This window comes from Hoplias malabaricus, chromosome 5 (genome assembly GCF_029633855.1).
Source record: "Hoplias malabaricus isolate fHopMal1 chromosome 5, fHopMal1.hap1, whole genome shotgun sequence".
Taxonomy (NCBI): domain Eukaryota; kingdom Metazoa; phylum Chordata; class Actinopteri; order Characiformes; family Erythrinidae; genus Hoplias; species Hoplias malabaricus.
In genome coordinates this window covers 45,152,019-45,172,734 of record NC_089804.1, presented here as the reverse complement: position 1 = coordinate 45,172,734, position 20,716 = coordinate 45,152,019, and the positions used below count along the sequence as shown (strand labels likewise).

Sequence of the window (20,716 nt, the reverse complement as noted above, 5' to 3'; positions counted from 1 at the left end):
CTGATTTAATGCATTTAAATTTTTTTAGATATTCATGTTTTATTGTATACATCTTATAAAATGAAACACAATGTGAATTTTTTTTTACTTGGGCTAACTTCACAAATTTAGAACTTTTTCCTACCTGGTTTTGCCAGGATATAAGTTCGTTGAAATTTCCTGTTTAAGGTTTCCAGTATATTTTCTGGCACCCTTCAACTACAATTTGCTCTAAAAAAGAATTTGTCAGGCAGATGTAAAATAATCCAGGTAGGCAACTAGCTCGTACCACACAGAGACACACATTTGTCATTGGCCAGTTTCCTGAATGACAGTCAGGTTAACCAGTCATGGTCACAGCAACACGCTCAGATAGCCAATAGCAATTTCTCAGCATGGCAACTTAGCAACAAGGAAAAGAGAACTTTTTTTTTTTTTTTTTTTTTTTTGGTAAAATGGTGTTTTCATTTCAGTGTGTAACTATAGTTCTGTCAGTTAATTTGTCTCCAGGTCTGATTATTTCCTTGGTTATGCTCAAATATAGAGCCTTTTTTTTCTTCCCCAGAAGTGTCCCTTCAGCACCCAAACATACAAAAACATTTTACTGACATTGACTGCATAAGAACCAAAATAAAAAATTGACAGATGACAGATCACCTATAGCCACCACTACTTCTACTTAAAAAAAGAAAAAAAAAGTTTGTTTGTCTATATAAAAATCTATTGTCTGAATTGACATCATGGAAATGAGCATGGTTTCAGAGGCAGAAAGGAATAGGTTTATTTATTTATTTATTTATTTATTTTTTTAAGCAATTTCCTACATCATATTCTGTGGCAAGTACATATGTTCAGAATCCTATATGTTTTGTGAGGACATTAAACAGTCAAAATAGGAATATAGCTACATGTAAGCTAATAGTCCCGTGCACTGGTTTGAAATTAGACCGCCACATCTTAAACAACCATGCTGTTTACCACGTTAGTCTTTCAATTTGAATACCCATGCACTATGTTACATATTAGTATTACTCTTAATTTTACTTTTAACAGATGAATTTATATTCTTTTTCTCACTGACATCACTGATTGATTGCAGGCAGAGGCACAACATGAGAGGTTGCTTTGTACTCTTTTAAATGAAAAAAAGACTGTGTATTAATAAAACAAACTTGATAAATTTGTAACCAGAATCGCAAAGTTTTAATGTAATGTAATTCATGTACACATGAATATTGTCACGCACTCGTCCTGTCATGTCTGTTTTCCCCGCCATGTGCTCTCTCAGCACATGGCTCTGTTTGTTGTTGTCCATGTCTCCGCCCTAGTCCCGCTTTTGTTCCGCCTCCTCGTCTGTGTCTCATTTGTTACCCTGCCCTCTCATTATCTGTTCCAGGTGTATCTTGTCTGTGTCTGGTATTTAAGTTCCCTTGTGTCTCTCCTGTTTGTCGGTCATTTGTACTGTGTTTCCTTTCTTTCGAAGTCTATCTGTTTTGTTATTCTTTTGTAAATAAAGTCGGTTGTGTTTTAGCGTGTGCGTCCACCTCCGTCAGTCCACCCCGCGATCCTGACAAATATAAACTAAGATTTTCAGTAAAATTACAAAGGAAAAGGTATGAACATAAAGTTTTCAATAACTAACTTAATGTTTAATTACAGAAAATTGCTGTAAGTTTACATTAATTTGTTTATAATTTTAGAAAGCAGAAAAAAACTGTATAAATTATATTGTACTTTTTCTGTAAAGAAAAGAGAAATGCATGTAATTTGTAATTATTTACATAATACTTAAAATAACAGTTGTGTTATTAATTTACAGATAATGTCTGTAATTATACAGAGGTATGTATACAATCAGGAAAAAAAAGAAAACTACTTTAAAAAAGTACAGGTATTTTCAATAAAATTAGGATTTTTTTTTACAGTGTATGTTACAGGTATCAATGTTTTACATTAGAACATAAAGTCATAAAGCTGGAAATTTACAGGAATGAAGCAGTCTGATATATTTTTATATATAATTTTTTTTTTTTTTTAAGAAATATAATAAAGCCATGGATTAAAACCGCAAATCATTTAGAGCTGATTAAAGTCAGATATGATGTTATAAAAACCTTTTTTCTTTTACAGGAAGTCATAGCTATCTCACTGTCAAGGAAACTATGCTATGCCATTGGTGGGATGCCCTATCCAATGACACTGAATGCCAGGGCGTTTTTCATGCCCATCTTCTTTCTGGACGTGGTGCAGGTAAAAAGTTTTATGTACATAGTCAGAAAAACTGTCACTGTGGTGGTAGCTCTTGTTGTCACTCAGGTGATGCCTTTAACTGTACATTTTCAGTACCTTCATTTAGGGAACATAATTGTACCATTTTTCTGTAATATTTGTTGATTTTAACATGGTTTTGATTCAGAGGCAACAACTTTTATTTTACACAGTCCTATAATGTTATCTTGCATATATTCACCTCTCATTCTAGAGAAGAAAATGCATTCTATTTTTAAGGTTCAAAACTGGACTTTTAAACCACTGTTGTAAAACATTTACCCACACACACCCTTGCATGCTACTTTCTCAGTGGTAAGAGTGTAATAGGAAAAATAAGAAGCTGGTAAATGAGAAACTAAGTGCAGCCTTGTCAGTCACAAGTTTGGAATTTTCATTTGCATATTCCTCTTCTACTTTAAATTTAAATTAAAGCACACTCAATTTAAATGCTCCTGTATTAAATTATGTTGCTTTTTTGGTGGTGTTCCTGTTTCCTTCAGGGTGTTTACATAGAAATGTATTTACTTTTCTCAGTGTTATGTCTTTTATCTGTGTTAAAACGGCTGTGTTGAACTTCCTGCAGCAAATTTTAAATGAGAAGCAGACAACAGATTTTTAGGACTGACTGGGAGAGTCTGCTTTCCCTGGTGCTACTTACCAGCACAATTCTTTATTCAGAACATTTTTCTTTCTGTGATTTTGCTCATGCTATGTTGCTCCTGTCCCCTCTGAATTTGTTGCGAATATTATAATCGTCATTTAGCTCAGTGTTTAGCAGCGTTTTCTACATTTCCTCCAAGCTTGGAAAGCATTACCAAACTGCGGGACTTAAAACTGTCCACCAACCAAATATTTCTACTACCCAAATGTTTCTGCTCTGTGGTGGTCCTGTGAGGACCCTGAGCAGAGCAACAGATGTATTACATTCTGTAATGTTAGAGCTACAAATATCATGTATACAGTCAGTGAACACTGGATGTGGAGAAAACATGGTGGTATTAATGTTATGACTGATTGTTGTATGTGCTGTGTGGTTTACAGTCATTTATTAAAAGTTAATATCTTTCAGATGAAACCCTTCTATGTGTCGGTAATACTTTTCCTTGGACGGGCCTGGGATGCCATCACTGACCCTATAGTTGGCTATGCTGTGAGCAAGAGTGGCCGCACTCGCATTGGCAAACTCATCCCCTGGTAAGACGTGACACGAGGAGAACACGAGAAGTGATATGAATTGTGGCTGAATTATACAGTAGTGTGCAAAAGACAAACTTTCATTCATGTGTTTTCTGCTTTCAGAACAGCCATATTTCATGTGTCAGAAAGGATAATAGAATGCAGAATGGGATTTATCACAGGAGAGATTAAAGAGAGAAACAAAACAATAAAAGTAGAGTAGATGCAGGAATAAATGGACACTGAACCACCATTAGACCAACACACAAAATGACAGAAAGCACAAAGACAAGGGGCTTTTAAACATGCAGAGGGCAAAGAACAGTTAATTACCTGGCTGATGAAACCTCAGGGCATGGCTAGGGCAGGGAACAAAAGATGAAGCACAAGGAAAAGAGGGGTTGGAAATGAAGACCCAACAAAACAGAAAAAAAAAAAAAAACATGGACAAAACACAACCAAAGCACATGGGCTGAGTTAAAACAGATTCTGGGTTTTACGATTTAGCCAACATCCATGGATCTAAGAGAACGACTAGGTTTGTACTGTGTAATTAAGTCAGAAAGATTTATTTTGGGATAAATCCAATCTGTAATAGTAGTCAATTCTTCAGTAAAACGTATCTTTGCGCCTGAGTAGTGGGTAGTGGGAGGGTTTACTGTCTGTTAACCAAGTGTCAAGTCTGTAGGGCTTACCGTTTGGGCTATGCGATTCCTTTTATGTCTTTTTTTTGCAGCGGAATAATGAAAATCTGAACAATTACAGCAGGGTTCCTTGCACAGTAGTGCTCAGAGCTATAATAATAATAATAATAAAAAGCAGAAGGATAAAACAATACTGAAGCACCTTCACTGCTTGGACCCCTAAAGAGGAAGAAAAAAATCTGACAATTAAAATAGGGTTCTTTACATACTTGAATCCTAATTAAACCAAATTAAATTTATATAGAGTATATATATATATAAAGTTATATAGAGTATATCAACTATAATATTTTTAGCTTTTCATTGAATTAATATACAAATGAATTAAATTTTTTTTCTGAAAAGAGGTCCAGGACTGGCTGTTTTGGAAGGTTGGTTAACCGAAATAGGTTAAACGAAATAAGAGTATTGTTGATGTTCCTGTTAATTTTAAATTAAAAAATGAGACGGTCTTATCTTGAAAATGATGATAAGATTTCTGTTCTTCAATTAACAGCACATAGGACAATCAATTATTTTCTATTAACAATGTTTAAGTAAGACAGATTACATTGAGTGCAATATGCAGAAAGTAATAAGTGCATTAAAGAAAGACTTTAAGTGCAAGAGATACTCTCGGAAGAGCTGGGTCTTCAAGGATTTCTTGAATGCAGAGAGGGTTTCTGTTGCTTTGATGGAAGCTCGTTCCACCAGTGTGGTACCAGAGATGAGAATAGCCTCGACTGACCTGTACGGGGGGTTGGTCGTGTTAGTTGGCGCTCCTTTGAGCAACGGAGAGGGCGGGCGGTAACATATGGTTTTAAAAGTCTATTGAGGTAGATGGTAGCAGAGCCAGTGAATACTCTGAAGGCCATCATTAGTGTATGTTATCATAAATGATAAAGAGGGGCAGGGGCAATGTTTAGGCCTAATCTGTAAAATCTGGACAGAGAGATTTGTGTACACAAAGTTCCTCAATAATTCTTGAAAAGTCCATATATGGAGGGTAAGTGAGAGAGAAGGAGAGGATGATTAAAGTGATTGTGGTGATTCTGGTGGTGGTTGCAATGAATCTGTCAGTCTGATATACCCCTTTAATTTTGGAGACTATAAATGTCTTCTCTTGGTGTCTATGTATATGTGTATATATATATATATGTATATGTGTGTATATATATGTGTATGTGTGTATATATATATATATATATATATATATATATATATATATATATATATATATATATATATATATATATATATATATATATGTGTGTATATATATATATATATATATATATATATATATATATATATATATATATATTGGGCTGAGCCACTTATAAGGGAAAAATGAAATAACAGTTTTGTGCAGAAACTGAGTTCTACAAATCAGCTATATCCCGTGCTAGTTAGAATGAAAAACATCCTTGATCTCCTGTATGTCCTGTATATTACTAATCATTTAGTGATTACCATCAAACACTAGTGATTCAATAAACACTCGCATAGGTTAAAGAAACATGCATTTAAAAAATTCCCTTCACACTTTCAGAAGTTTTTGACTCAGGTTATAAAATCTCATCCCATATTTCCAGTATTGTTGCTCAGGGGCAAGGTTTATTTTTGTCTGCTGTTGTATGTGATTTTCAAAAAGACTGGAGATTGATTTTCTCCCTTGAAAGACATAAATACTAAGACATGATAAAAGATTTGTTTAAGGGACTGAAATACAAAGATCCTGTTTTGACCGAAATCTGTGTTTGACTTTTTCTGCTGTGACATAAATTAAGTTTACATCACACTGTACACTGAGTCTGCACTTAACTTAATGGTCTTGAGTACCACCCTGTTTATCTGTCCAATCAAGTGTAACCAAATTCCTAAGAAATAGATATCCTGGTGATTGGTATGTTTTCACATTTTACATGTGCTGGAATTGAAAATCACTAGCTTAAACAGCAACTGGTTGAACTACACAATCTCATTTTGGTCTGACTCATCTCTTGCTCCATAATGTTTCTATTTTTCCAAACTGCCACAGCCAAGATCAGAGAGGTAAAAATATTAGAGGGGCAAGGTAAAATATTACTGCAGTAAAAGTAGAAGTCTTCGTTGTAGATCTTCACTTAAGTAAATCCGAAGGTAAATACTTTTGTACTCAAGTATAGAAAGTAAATGTACCATTATGGCTGTGATGTTCTATTATAATTATTGTAACTAGACACATGCTCAACACATTGTAGGTGAATTGTATGATGTTACACTTGGTCCCCCAGTCTTTTAATAAAATATCATTAATTAGTCTGACATGGTTGAACAAAGCAGAAATGGCCAAAGATTATATACAATGAATAAATAACTACGTACAGCCAAGGTGCTGCTCCTCCAAACCAACAGAGGTCGCTGTCTCCTGAGTGTTAAACCCAATTTATGCTTCTGTGTTGAACCTATGCCATAAGCAGTGCAGCCTGATGCCCATTTCTCCAGAAATGTAACTTGACTGCTACATGGTTCAAGTTGCTCAAGTACAAAAGTCCATAAATATTAACTACTCTACACTACACACTCCCTAAATAATGCATTTTAAATATTTGTAAAACTAATACCAGAACACCAATACATTGTGTACTACAAAGGGCTGAAGAATATGTTTGAAATTCAGCCCTAGGTGTTTGTTGGTGTAATTGCAGAGCGATGTTCATGCCCACTTGTGACACTTGTGCAAGCTATGGCATTGGCTGGGAATTGAGTCAATGCAAAATCATACATTGGCCTTTAGTGTTTTTTTGCACTAGAACATATATTTGTTTTTTAGTCATTCATGAACAGTAGATACGATTTTTTTCTGCTCCTGGGGCTCCCCCAGTACAATTAACTTTTACAGCATTATACTGAAATTGGTAGGGAGTGGGAGGGAAGGAATGGTTTCCTGTCCTACTCCAAAAGTTACATAATGCTGAGCTAAGAGTAGCAATGACAGAGACCCTAATCTCCCTATTACAGGTCAGTGAAGCATCACAATGATTTTAAAGCTGCAATTATAACTAAAAATATCACATTGTGTTCCTTTAAGCTCTCTGTTTTGTCTGCATAGTTGCAGAGTATCGTTTGAGCTGTTTCTGCAATTCTGAGACATATTTTTCTGAAACAGACAACGATTATGTTTTTTTTTTTTGTGTGTTTAATAAATCTCCAATTGACTCTCACCCTCAGTGGGTGATTTGTGGAATCTAAAGATCCGTAAACTGTACATGAAGGAATAGTACTAATGATTAGAATAGAATGAGTGCTGATGACTCAAATTCAGCCAAATACTAAATGGTACAAATCATTTTGTTAATTCATAATATTTCTAAGAACTGAAACTGATTACTTACAGTCTCAAATTTGCACCACAGTTCATTAAAAAATTCTGCCTTTGGTATTATTGGTTTTAGGTGGAGAAATATTTTTACTAGTTTCAGCGCAGCGACAATGTTCATTTGTCTACTGGTGCCGTTGAGATTTGTTCAGATACATTACTATTTTATTTACACATAAACCAGGAATGGCAGATTTTTATAATGTAGTGGAGTAAAAATATTATATTTGACTTTGAAATGTAGTGGAATTCAAGTAAACATTGGCCTAAATGGAAAGTACCGATACACAACAAAAGTACCTTAGTACAGAAACAAAATACTTCTACTTTGTTACTGTCAACCACTGCAGATAATGAGATTTCTTGTATTCACTGCTGAAGAACTTGTGTAAATATTTTTATATTGTGTATATTTTAAGCATGTTTCCTGCTTTTTAACTAAAAAATGTCATGGTACTGAACATTTTTTCAGGCTAAAGCAATTTAGCAAGGGTCATATATTTTGTTCCTAAAGAGTAAATTCCAGTTTGTTTATTTTCAATATTGTGTGTCAAAGAGAAAAATACTTTTCACATTCTTAACAACACACTTTAAATAAATTTTCCCTCTGTTCTTCCATAGTTATAATTATAAATAATAAAATCAGTATAATTCCTGAATGTGTAGCTCTTTTATTTCCATTCTGTTCTCACTCAGATTTTGTTTACTTGCTCAGTCACTCTGGTCCGCTGTTTCTGTTTCTCCCCTCCAGGATTGTGTACAGTACACCCATGGGAGTGGTCTCCTACATCATGGTATGGTACACGCCTCAGGACAGCATGTCTGCAGCCTCCAGCTTCAGTTGGTACTTCATATGGAGCTGTCTGTTTGACACTTTCATGAGTGTAAGACCACTATCATGGCCATCCACTAGGGCCTGAGTTAGAAACATCTGACTTAGGAACTTTTTGTAATGTGTAAAGCAGGGCTGTCACTAGAGATTAATGATTAGGGGGGCCTAAGCATTAACTAGGGGTGTCCGGGATGCCCCATAGCAGCAAAATTATTTGACAAAGTACAGATTAAGCAAAGCCACAAGGAGCTGATGCTTTAAAAAAATGATTCTCCATCTATAGGTAGAAAACCAAAACTGAGTTGTGAACAACTATTAACCCATTATATACAGGCATCTGTAAAATATACAGTCATACGTCAGGAAAGAACATAAACATCGATTCAGTCTGCCCCATATACTGCAGTGTTTAATGCATGTACATTTTAACTGGCTTTTTCACCAGGCTTACTTTACCCTCATCAATAATCAGGCTTTCTCTGCTAGAATAATCCTGTTTCAACTGCATCAGTGGCTTTTCAATTTGGGTACTTTAAGGTTGTAACAGGTATTCCATTAATTTTTTTTTGAGTTGACACTCACTGTCAGGAAATTAAATATACCTTCTCCCTGCATACACCATGTTGCTTAGACTTCCAAGGGCCCAGTATACATTTGTGAAACTTTTTCCACAGTAGAAAATTTGATAAAACTTTTGTTTCCAGAAATGTATTAAGCCAACTGCCATCAGGTCTGATCATTGCCTGTCAGGAGCCTTTTTGAACAATGGTAAAGCAGAATCTCATGTAATTTGCAAATCCTGTATTACGGATTTAAAATTCATCATTAACTGCAATAAGGTCTGAAGTGAAAAAATCTTATTGGTCTAAGAGTCTAAAAGTAATTCTCATTCTCATTACACACGTCCAGTCAAAATGTCATAGAGTGAATTGCTTATTTAGGACTAATATTTGTGAATGAAATGTAGTTTTTCCAGGATCAACATCAGTTCTATATAAAAGCAGAACTGTTGTTCTCAGTGTTTCAGCACTGACCTCCTGTGGAGTATACCGCGAAGCAGGATTATATGGTTAGCGAGCTAACTTTGTGTTCAACCCTGGATTTAGTCATACCACGAATGTGGCTAGATCGTGTGGCTAGCAGATGACCTGCTCTCAGAGCTGCTGCAAAATGAACCCCTGTAGGAGGGGCTGTGACTCCATTGGATGCAGCACTGAATGATGGACACATAACTCTGGCTGCTGATTGGCTAAATAAAGGTGACGACCAAAGAATAGCGCTTTCTTTGTTTAGGAACTGTGCAGAATCTGTATGGCAAGTTGCTTTAATATTAAATCGCTTTCTTCTGACTATCTTTAATTAAACATTGGATATCTACGACTGAGTTTTGATTAGTAACAATTATATTTTGACTAGTCAGAATGATAATTTAAGATATCTGCATTTACAATCTGACTATTGAGAACAGTAATTTAAGATATCTACAATTATATATTGACTAGTCAAAATATCTTCTAAGATATCCCTAACGACATCAACAAATATGCAATTTGATGAGTCATAAATCCTTAATTTGTATTAATATGATTGTAAATGCAGATATCTTAAATAGTGATTCTGACAAGTCAAAATATAATTGTTACTAGTCAAAACTCTGTTGTAGATATCCAGTATGTAGTAAAAGATAGTCAGACGAAAGCAATTTAATGTTAAAATGGCTTGCCATACTCCCCCAGTTCCTAGTGCACCCAAGTTTCATTACGTTGGTAAATTGAGACAAACGGAACCGTTGTTGAAAATAAAAGAATCAGGTTTAATGATGCCAATGGTGTAAAGCCAATAGTGATGTAAAATTAAACAGCTTTCTTGCTGGGAAAATAAGTAATTCCAGTTAGAACAAAAACTGAAAGTTGTGGCACAACATGTTGTGAATTTACATGTCGTCACTGTCCCAAAAATATATATCTCCATTTTTGTGGATTTCTGTTTATCACATACAGGGGTTGGACAATGAAACTGAAACACTGAAGACATTTTAGTGTGGGAGGTTTCTTGGCTAAATTGGACCAGTCCTGGTGGCCAATCTTCATTAATTGCACCAGTAAGAGCAGTGTGAGAAGGTTCAATTAGCAGTGGGTAAGAGCACAGTTTTGTTCAAAATATTGTAATGCACACAACATAATGGGTGACAAACCAGATTTCAAAAGAGGACAAATTGTTGGTGCACGTCTTGCTGGCGCAACTGTGACCAAGACAGCAAGTCTTTGTGATGTATCAAGAGCCACGGTTTCCAGGGTAATGTCAGCACACCACCAAGAAGGATGAAACACATCCAACAGGATTAACTGTGGACAATGTGAAACATGTATTATTCTCTGAGTCCACCTTTACTGTTTTCCCCACATCCGAGAGAGTTACGGTATGGAGAATCCCCAAAGTGTACCACCCAGACTGTTGCATGCCCAGAGTGAAGCATGGGGGTGGATCAGTGATGGTTTGGGCTGCCATATCATGGCATTCCCTTGGCCCAATACTTGTGATAGATGGGCACATCACTACCAAGGACTACCGAACGATTCTGGAGGACCATGTGCATCCAATGGTTCAAACATTGTGTCCTGAAGGCGGTGCTGTGTATCAGGACGACAGTGCACCAATACACACAGCAAGACTGGTGAAAGGTTGGTTTGATGAACATGAAAGTGAAGGTGAACATCTCCCATGGCCTGTACAGTCACCAGATCTAAATATTATTGAGACGCTTTGGGGTGTTTTGGAGGAGCGAGTCAGGAAACGTTTTCCTCCACCAACATCACGTAGTGACCTGACCACTATCCTGCAAGAAGAATGGCTTCAAATCCCTCTGACCACTGTGCAGGACTTGTGTATGTCATTCCCAAGACGAACTGACGCTGTATTGGCCGCAAAAGGAGGCCCTACACCATACTAATATATTATTGTGGTCTAAAACCAGGTGTTTCACTTTCATTGTCCAACCCTTGTAATTTTGTGTTGAATGGACCAATACTTTAAATTTCTTGAAATAAAATGTTTATACATTTATTTCCATTGTTCAAAGGGGTTTATCCTTCTTCTGTCAACTTACTGTTTTACGGATAAATGTTTTTCTTTGGACAGAGACAGTATTTAGCCAATTTATCTGGAGCCTGTTTCTAAATTCAACCAATTCAGTAAAAAAAATTACAAAAATAACACTGAACAAACAACATTGAGCATCACTATTTGGTAACAATGTATTACAATTCCCTCTTAGAAATGTATGAATTCTAATTCATGCCAGTGTTTTTCCCTCACATTTAGAGAACGGCTGATCAATTGTGCATAGGAATAGATGACTGCCAACCAATAATTTGTAACATTCAAAATGCAACAATATTGTAGGTTTATCTGATAAGTTCTTAGGCTACAGGTTTGGTGCTTCTAATAAACGGGCAGTTCATGATATTTAGAAAACTAGAAGAGGAAGGTCCCTTTGACCTATTTATGTTCTCTTTCTCAGTGCTACCATGTGCCTTACTCCTCATTAAACATGTTTTTGGGTGGGAGTGACAAAGACAGAGACTCAGCCACTGGCTACAGTAAGAGACACAAACTTTTATATATATTTTATATAACTTTTATATATATTTGGTCTTTAACAGGTGTAGATGATTTTCACACACAGTAAACATTAAGTATGAATGTAATTAATAAATATTATTAAACAATTTAATATTACATAGACACAACAAATCAATAATAGAAAAGTATTTTGTATGACAACTTTAAACTTGGTGTCACTTCTGTCCTGTTCTGTTTTTTTTTTTTTTTTCTTCTTTGCTTCCTTTCTCTCTCACTCTTAATTTTTTCCCCCATGTTTCTTAGCTTCACTTCTTGTTTAAGCACACTCAGCTGTTCCTGCAGACTGTTGCCATAAGGTCTTTGTATGTAAGCACACTGCCTATGTCTTTCCTTTGTTGGACATTTCAACATGCGCTCTTCCATGTTTGTGTGTGTCCAGCAATCCCAAATATTTGTTCATTTTACCTGACTGTCTTCTTGTGTATCTAGCTGTTTCTTTAGGGTGCCTCTGTTTCCAATATGTTTGTTAATGCTTAGCTGGTGTTTCAGGTATCTTATTCTCTAGTAGCTCTTATTTAGTTTGTGCCTTGTTTGCTTTCCATTGTTTTATTAGCTATTAGTCTTAATTTTGTGATCCTGTTTTTGCTATTTCTTGTTCAGTCAGTATCCTGTTTGATTTCTTTTTCTTTTTAGCTGCTATCTCTACCCTAGCTTATCTCCTTTTCCTTCTTTCTAGTGTTAGTCTCTTGTTGATGCTGTTTAGTTTCTGTCACTCTTTGTTCTTTGTCAGTCTTGTATTGAATATTTAATCACAGCTGAAGTGCCCTTGAGCAAGGCACCTAACCCCCAAACTGCTCCCCGGGCGCAGAAGTGGTTGCCAGCCCCTGCTCCGGTTGTGTGTGTGTGTGCTCACTGCCCCTAGTGTTTGTGAAAAATTGCTCACAAGTGTGTGTTTTTGTGTTCACTGCCACGGATGGGTCAAATGCAGAGAAGCAATTTTCCTAACGGAATAAAAAAGGTGTTTCTTCTTCTTCTAATTATTATTATTATTATTATTATTATTATTATATATTTTTTCCCCAAAATATTTCACCGTCAGAGATAATTTTACACTGTCTGAGTAAAATCACCTGAAGTCTGGTAGAGTGTGAACTCCTCTCATCTTGATAGTTTGGTGTAAGATGATCAGGAGAGCTGTCTTTCTCTCATCTTTGGGTTTGGATAAAATCAACCCTGTTCTATATTATCAAAAGATTTTGTCTTTGCTCATGCGAATAGTGACCCTGCCAGATCCACAGTCTTTTCAAAATCATGATTTGTAACTTAAAACCTATAGCCTTTAAATGAGAAGTCTTTTAAAGTCTTTTCAGAGTTTTAACATTTTGTGTGTGCGTGTGTGTGTAGTGCTTAGGTTTTGCACAGTAGTGTATATCATATACAGTCCTGTAAATTATGCAGTTTTGTACAATAATACCACAATAACAGGACATCATTTACTGCTCTAGTGAATTGGCTCTTGTTTTTTTTGGATTTTTGCTCATTTGTGTATTGTGTATATTTAGGGATGGGGATGGAGATGTTTGCGATATTGTTAGGTGCAGCCATTCAAGGTCAAGTTGTGGGAGTCTACCATGCTAAGAGAATGCATGCCTGTAGCCATCTGAATGACAGTGCCACACTTGGAAACTATTCGCTTGAAGTGGAGCTTAACTTCACTACATCTCTTTCTGACACTCTGCAGAACACGGTGAGCCCCCAACACAGACACACACACACACACATTTATTGATTCATTCATTATCTGTAACTGATTATCCAGTTCAGTGTTGTGGTTTGTCCTAGCTGGAATCACTGGGTGCAAGGCAGAAAAACACCCTGGAGGGGGCACCAGTCCTTTGCAGGGTGACACACACTCACACATTCACTCACACACTCACACCTATGGACACTCTCAAGTAGCCAGTCCATCTACCAATGTGTGTTTTTGACCGTGGGAGGAAACCGGAGCACCCAGAATAAACCCACGTGGACACGGGGAGAACACACCAAACTCCACAGTGTGTGTCACCCGGATCCTGGAGTTGCATGACTGCAACACTACGTGCTGCGCCACCATGCCGCCGCCACCCCCCCCCCCCCCCCCACACACACACACGCACAATATGTGAAATAAAATATATTCTATGCTCTATGTTTTTCTATGCAGTAGACATTCTGTTAAATAAAAACTTGTGAAAATAGTCCAGTTACAATATCTTTCAGTAGCATCCTTTCAGAGCACAGAATAACTGGGCACAAGGCAGGAACACACTCTGGACTGGGCACCAGTTCATCACAGGGCATAAATCCACAACCCTAAAATTTCAGCAGTTAAAATGTAAACCTTTGTATTGAGTCCCACTCTAGTTGACAGTCTGTGTAGAATTTGCTGTTGTCCCCGTGTCCACATGGACTTCCTCTGGGTGATTTCCTCCCATGGTACTAAACACATGTAGGTAGGTGGATTTTCTACTCAAATGTGTCTGTGAGTGAATATGTGAGTGTGTGTCACCCTTTTGTTTGTAGATTGATTAAAAAAAAATAAATCACACAAAAAAAGCAGCAACATAGCATCTGTCATCTTTACCTTGTTACACCAATTACATTCCCTGTAAAATAGGAAATATTGGTCCTTCTTGACTTTTGAGATATATATATCTTTGTTCATTTTTGCTCCTGTTTTGTCTACAGAGGCGAGCATATTTGATTTCTGCATTGGTGGTAGGAGCTCTCTACTTCCTCAGTTGCCTTGTGCTGCTCTTTGGAGTAAAGGAGCAATTAGGTAAATATTGATCATTACTGTAATATTTTATTTTTTAGTAACACTGAAACATCACTTGCACTGTCAGTCTAATGTATATATTTCAAATAGAATTTCAGCAAATTACCTTACATTTCATCAAATAATGTTAATTGGGTGTGTTTATGTCCAATTACAGTGCATGTTGTGTAAAATAAATGCATTACAAATGCCTCCTGCTAGCCTTATATACATTTTGACTGATAAAGCAACAGTAACTTAGCAGGTGGAATTGTAGGAATTTTACAAACTTGACCTCAGACTTCAGATTTTGAGGTTTCAAGTTTATAGTTTTCCTAAATTTGTCTTCTCCTTTTTTTTGTAAATAATTACCGTATATCACTTAACATATGTTATGTTATATATTGTCGGAAGAATGTTTCAGTAAACAACTATGATGAACAACCTTTGTGTTTGTGTGCATTCATCACCAGCTCCACTGAGTAATCTGGACCGCCTACAAATGGGGTATTTCACCGGCATGAAGATGATTATAAATCATACTCCATATGTGTGTCTTGTGTTTGGTTTCTTCTTCTCTACAGTTGCTTTTCTGGTCAGAAACCTAAAGCAGTTTGTGTATTTTTCTATTTAAAAATATTTAATAATCCTTAGCTTAAAGGAAATAAGCATCTCTTAACTAATGGATTATGTTTCAGATGGCTCAGGGAAATTTTGCCCTCTTCTGTACACATGTTGCCGGAATGGGGGCACACTTCCAGCACCTTGTGCTCATATTGCTGGTGACTACTCTCTTATATAGAAAGAAATATTTGATTTAATTATGGTTTAGCATAAATAATATACATGTACTATAATATTTTATTCTTCATATTTATATTAATGATGTTAACAAAGTCATTCAGTGTGATTTGATATGAAATTGTTTATTTTAGAGAATGGTGATAGGAACCTAGTGTCTATAGTTTTTGCATGGTTAATAAAAACATTTACATTTTTATAATTAACCCATACATGCTTTTATATGAAAGAGTGATAATGCTACCAATAGAAAAAAATATATCATTTTTGGGAGCTGTTTTGCTTTATGATATCCTGCATGAACTTCTCCACTATAATGGATTTTACATTTTTAGATCAAACTTATTGCAGAACTGTTCCAAAATCAAGAAAAATCAGGACAAACATATTAATAGCACTGATCTTACAAGAAATGTTGGATGAACAGATCTACAAACCATTGGCCTTTTAGGGCACATTTCAGGACAAATATTATAAATATATGTTTATTTAACGATATTTTATTGTATTTATTTTTTTGGTGCAGGTTGCTGCAACACTTTCCGTCCCTTTTTGGCAGGCTGTACTGGTCAGACTGGGCAAAAAGACCACTATATTCATTGGCTTATCTGTAAGCTTTCTTTCTGATTACTTTGTTCAGGTGCACATTAAGAGAGTGACTTTAATGAAAAGTCTAATTCAGAAGTCTGAATAAATGCATTTAACTAAGTTAAAAAAGCAAAAATGAATCCAGTCATAATGGATTTCATAATGTGAAAAACATGTTATTGGAGAAAGTTATCATGTGTTCTTCCTTTATGTTTTATACATTGCAGCTCTGTGTTCCTGCCCTCATCATTTTATCGACTGTGAAGGACAATTTTCCTGTTATTGCCTTTTCAGGCATTTTAATAGGCACCAGTGTAGCATCCCTCTGTTTATTGCCATGGTGAGTGAGAATTAACAAAGACAAGTTGAAATGGACTATGTTTTAATCTCTTGGTTAAAAATAGCTCTAAAATGAAAAACATATCAGTGAAACAACAGAGAAACTAGTACATCTTTCTCATTATATTTTTTTGTTGTTTCTCTCTGCAGGTCAATGTTGCCAGATGTGGTGGATGATTTTAAAGTGAAGAATCCATCATGCTCAGACCTGGAGCCCATGTTCTACTCCTGCTATGTCTTCTTCAACAAGTTTGGAGGAGGCTTGTCAAATGGGATCTCTACTTTAGCTCTACAGTAAGAACTTCATTCACTCAGCCTTTCTTTATGTGGGTGCTTTATTAGTGCACTTCATTGTTGAAAGTGTATGAAATGTTAATTATTGTTATTCAGAACAAAACTATTGGGAGAATAATTTGCAGAAATGTAATATAAATATTATCAAGTCAGTCTATGCAAAACAATTTGTCTATGTTTATTTACCTCAGAGATCCACCATTTTGCAGAGCCCAGTTAGCTCCTTGATCCAAGAATATCAATATTTAATTTAATTATTTAATTAAATATTTAATTTAATTAAATTAAATATTTAATTATTCCTCAATATTTAGCTTTGAGGAAAGACAATATCACTTCTTTTTTTTTTTTTTTTTTTTTTTAAACTCTAATACACAGCAGGCCCTGTGAAGGACTGGCGCCCCCTCCAGGGTGTATTCCCGCCTTGCGCCCAATTATTCCAAGTAGGCTCTGGACCAACCACGGCCCAGAACTGGATAAGCGGTTACAGATAATGAATGAATGAATGAATGAATGAATAATACACAGCGGTAGTAGAGAAAGTATCAGCATTTGAATATTAATCATCTGACCCACTTCAGTTTCATTAAGCCTCATTCAGTTAATCTAGATTAGAGCTGCAGGACAGAAATAGGTAGATCTTCATTGGATGAATCAAAGACCCCATGCAGTAATACCCGTCTCCTGATATCTTCAGTTTTGCAGGGTATCAACCCGGGGCGTGTAGACACAACTCCTCTGTGATCATCACTCTGCAGGTGCTCTTTGCCCCAGTGCCCATCATCCTGCTGCTAATTGGTCTGGTGCTCTTCTACTTCTACCCCATCAATGAGCAGCGACGTCAGCACATTCAGACTCAGCTGCAGAAATTGGCGTATGTAGACAATTCTGCTTCATACTAAATTCAAATTACACTGGACAAATAAGCAGAAACAAGCCACAGCAACCATGAAGTGTTTTTAGTCCAGAAGATGGTGCTATAGCTTCTTATGCTGTGAGGATTTTTATTACTTGTGTTAACAATATTGGTGCTTTTCTATTGCATGTCATGAAATATATGAGTTCACAGGTTATATGTAGGGCTGAGAGGAGGAGTTTGGGCATGGTCCTACTCCCAAAAGTATTTTAATTACTTCAATGACTATCCTCAGTGGGGAGTTTAGACTAAAAATACTACAGAAATGTTGTACTAAGAAAACATTTCCTATCTAGTTTATGCATGGAAATGACATTTTTAGGCATTTAAACTTGTTCTGCAAATACTCTTTCAGCCTCTGAGGGAGAAAACATAATCATGACAGAATTTTGTTGAATGCAGCATGTCTGCTCAGCATTTTAATTAGAAAAATACACCATGAGACATTTTGCATCAAACAAATTGATCTGCTTTGTGTTATGTAACTTTGATTTCTTTTTTTCTTGTTTTACAGTTCAGAGAATAAAGAAATAAAGAAAGAAGCTTATCTGTGAAGAGATGAAACCTGATAGTTATGCACTGATTTAGTCTGGTATTTTTTGTTCATGTATCTCTCAGCAATAGTACATATTGACGTCTATGAAATGGATGGACATAATGCAAACAGGCAACATCTGTGGGTGGCATGAGGATGCTTTTGCTCCCCTATAATGTTCAAGTCACCTCACTTTAATTATTGAATCAAATAATCTGAAATATCAAATCTAAATATCAAAGATATATATAATTTACAAAAAAGTTTACAGAAGACAAAAAAAAGTTTTGTTAATAAAGAATAAAATAATGTGAGAGCAGATATGCTAATTTAGTGACAATACAGTGATACTTGCTGAATAAAAAACCTTGAATCAATTTTGTAACTGTAAATCACAATTGCCTAGTGTGCAAATTATTTCAAATCTATTGCAACTCAGTTGGAATTGGTACACAGACCGTATTACAAATATTGAAATTGTATTGTTTTTTAAAAATATAGACATTTTTATATGCAAAGGATAAGGCCCAAAACCAGTATTGACTAACTGTGAATTTCATGCAATTTCAGTGAGGATGCACTGCATTAAAATCAGTGCAATTAATAACTGCCTGTGCTCAGAAACACTTCCCAAAATTGTTGCACATGAACACAGTTCACTGCATACACACTTGTGAAAGTTACAACACACAAATACAAAGAAAAAGCCATATTTATGTAGGATCCAGAAACACTGCCTCCTTCTGTAGGCCTTAGCTCATTTAAAATGGACTTAAGTAAAGTGTAAAAGTTTCCAGTGGTCTGTTATGTAAAAATTAGAAAATCCTCATGGAAGTTAGATGCTACATCTTCTGGACAAAAGAGAGGGGCCATCTGGATTGTAAGTGCATAGTTGAAAAGTCAGCATCTGTGATGGTATGGGGTGCTTTAATGCCTTGCACATTACCAATGGCACCATTAAAGCTAAACAGTATATACAGTGTTAGGAGCAATATGCTACCACCCTGACCTCATTTTCTGGAAAATCTTTGTTATTTTTTTTTTTTTTTTTTGCATGCTTTAGACAAAATTATAAAATAATTACTAGAAAATATAGATGGAATAATTTAAACACAATTATACATATTTGGTAACATAACATTTTTGGGAAATAAGCATTTTGAAAGAAATAAAAAAAGTAGTCAATTTAATATCAGTTATGGGCTTTAAAAGGCTGTGTGTCAAACCAGTGCCGCACTTGGAGCAGATGCACAAAGCAACTCTCTGCACTTGTATAAGAAGGTGAAGGAGGTGACTGCTCACGTCTGTCTCTATCCTTTACTTATGTCCAATAAGCAGCTGAATCTAGGCTTTCTTTACCCTGGTTTCTCAAAAAACTGGGGGATTGCGTTCCCTCCTTGGAAAAAAAAAGAGGGAAAATGCTTTCTTTACTGTTCCCTTACAGACCTAATCAACTATGCTGTATGTGTAGTACATTGTATTTTTTTTTTTTTTTACACAAATCAGGGCAAAATTATGAAAACTGAAACATTATGCAATTTACACATGGAAATTTTAGATTCTCAGTTTTTAATAAATTCCTCAATTAAGTAGTAAATTTTTCAGTGTACCATCTCTTGTTGCTTCACATACCAGCAGTGGTACACCTACCACAGTTTGAGAACCACTGATTTACACAAAATACATTGAATTTAAATTTATTCCAAATTAATTGATTTAAGTTACTCCTGTCACATTCTCCTACACATCAAATGGAACATAATATTGGCAAGGTTATGTGATCATTAAGGCCCTGTCTACCTGTATCTGTACATTTTTAATTCATTATTAACATCATGAAAAAAATGAGAGCTCCAAACTCCAAAGGGATTGTCAAAGCTCTAGGTTTATTACCTGTGACCCTACAGCACACATTTATAATATGAAAGGTTGGTTGGTCTCTTGCTGCATGTTGAGTAACACATTGGGTTCTTTTTTCTATAAAGCACTTCCTACCACTATATATAGTTTTTATGATTCTTCAGTAATAATCTCTTAATTTGCTGGGAAATTGTATTAGCAATGAACATAAAGAAGCTCAGACTCAGAAACTTTAATGGACATAATGATGGCTCAAGCAATAAAACACTTTATTCCACTTTCAACAAATTAATAAGAGATAAATGGGAGTTTTCGCCTCATGTCCACATGGGTTTTCTCTAGGTGTTCTGATTTACTCCCATGGTCCTAAAGGACACGTTGTTTGGCATTGCAGTGTTGCCCTACAATGGACTGTTGCCCCTTCCAGGGCGTGTTTCCGCTTTGTAGCAGTGGCTCCTGACCCACTGTGACCCTAAACTGGATAAGTGGGTTCAGATAATGGTAGGGGAGAAAACATTCACAGCAAAACTTCTCACAGCCGCTGTTTTCTGTTTCGAACAAAAGTGTCTTTTGTTACGGTGACTACGGCCACAGGCACATTTAATGCATGCTCACTCATTTCCTCTGGATCTACTGCACTACACACTGACAAGACAAAACACCATACTCACCTACCCAGTTGTCTGTGTAGATAATACA

At 35.9% G+C, this 20,716-nt stretch overlaps 1 protein-coding gene across 3 annotated transcripts in view; it reads left to right on the top strand.

Annotated features, from left to right (window-relative positions):
- LOC136697482 (sodium-dependent lysophosphatidylcholine symporter 1-like) overlaps positions 1-19,846 on the top strand; it is a 32,264-nt gene extending 12,418 nt beyond the window's left edge. The window contains exons 1-14 of one of the 3 annotated variants that reach the window (XM_066672628.1): positions 1,454-1,592; positions 2,110-2,229; positions 3,320-3,444; positions 8,222-8,354; positions 11,823-11,901; positions 13,447-13,631; positions 14,615-14,705; positions 15,158-15,279; positions 15,383-15,466; positions 16,012-16,095; positions 16,301-16,413; positions 16,563-16,706; positions 17,404-17,580; positions 18,137-19,845. In XM_066672628.1, the coding sequence (XP_066528725.1) occupies positions 2,161-2,229; positions 3,320-3,444; positions 8,222-8,354; positions 11,823-11,901; positions 13,447-13,631; positions 14,615-14,705; positions 15,158-15,279; positions 15,383-15,466; positions 16,012-16,095; positions 16,301-16,413; positions 16,563-16,706; positions 17,404-17,580; positions 18,137-18,176 (1,446 nt within the window). In that variant the 5' untranslated portion in view covers positions 1,454-1,592; positions 2,110-2,160 and the 3' untranslated portion in view covers positions 18,177-19,845. Of the gene's footprint in view, positions 1-1,453; positions 1,593-2,105; positions 2,230-3,319; positions 3,445-8,221; positions 8,355-11,822; positions 11,902-13,446; positions 13,632-14,614; positions 14,706-15,157; positions 15,280-15,382; positions 15,467-16,011; positions 16,096-16,300; positions 16,414-16,562; positions 16,707-17,403; positions 17,581-18,136 lie in introns of those variants that run through there. The other 2 variants (XM_066672626.1, XM_066672625.1) reach the window with 2 other exon arrangements.
- The last annotated feature ends 870 nt before the right edge of the window (positions 19,847-20,716 follow it).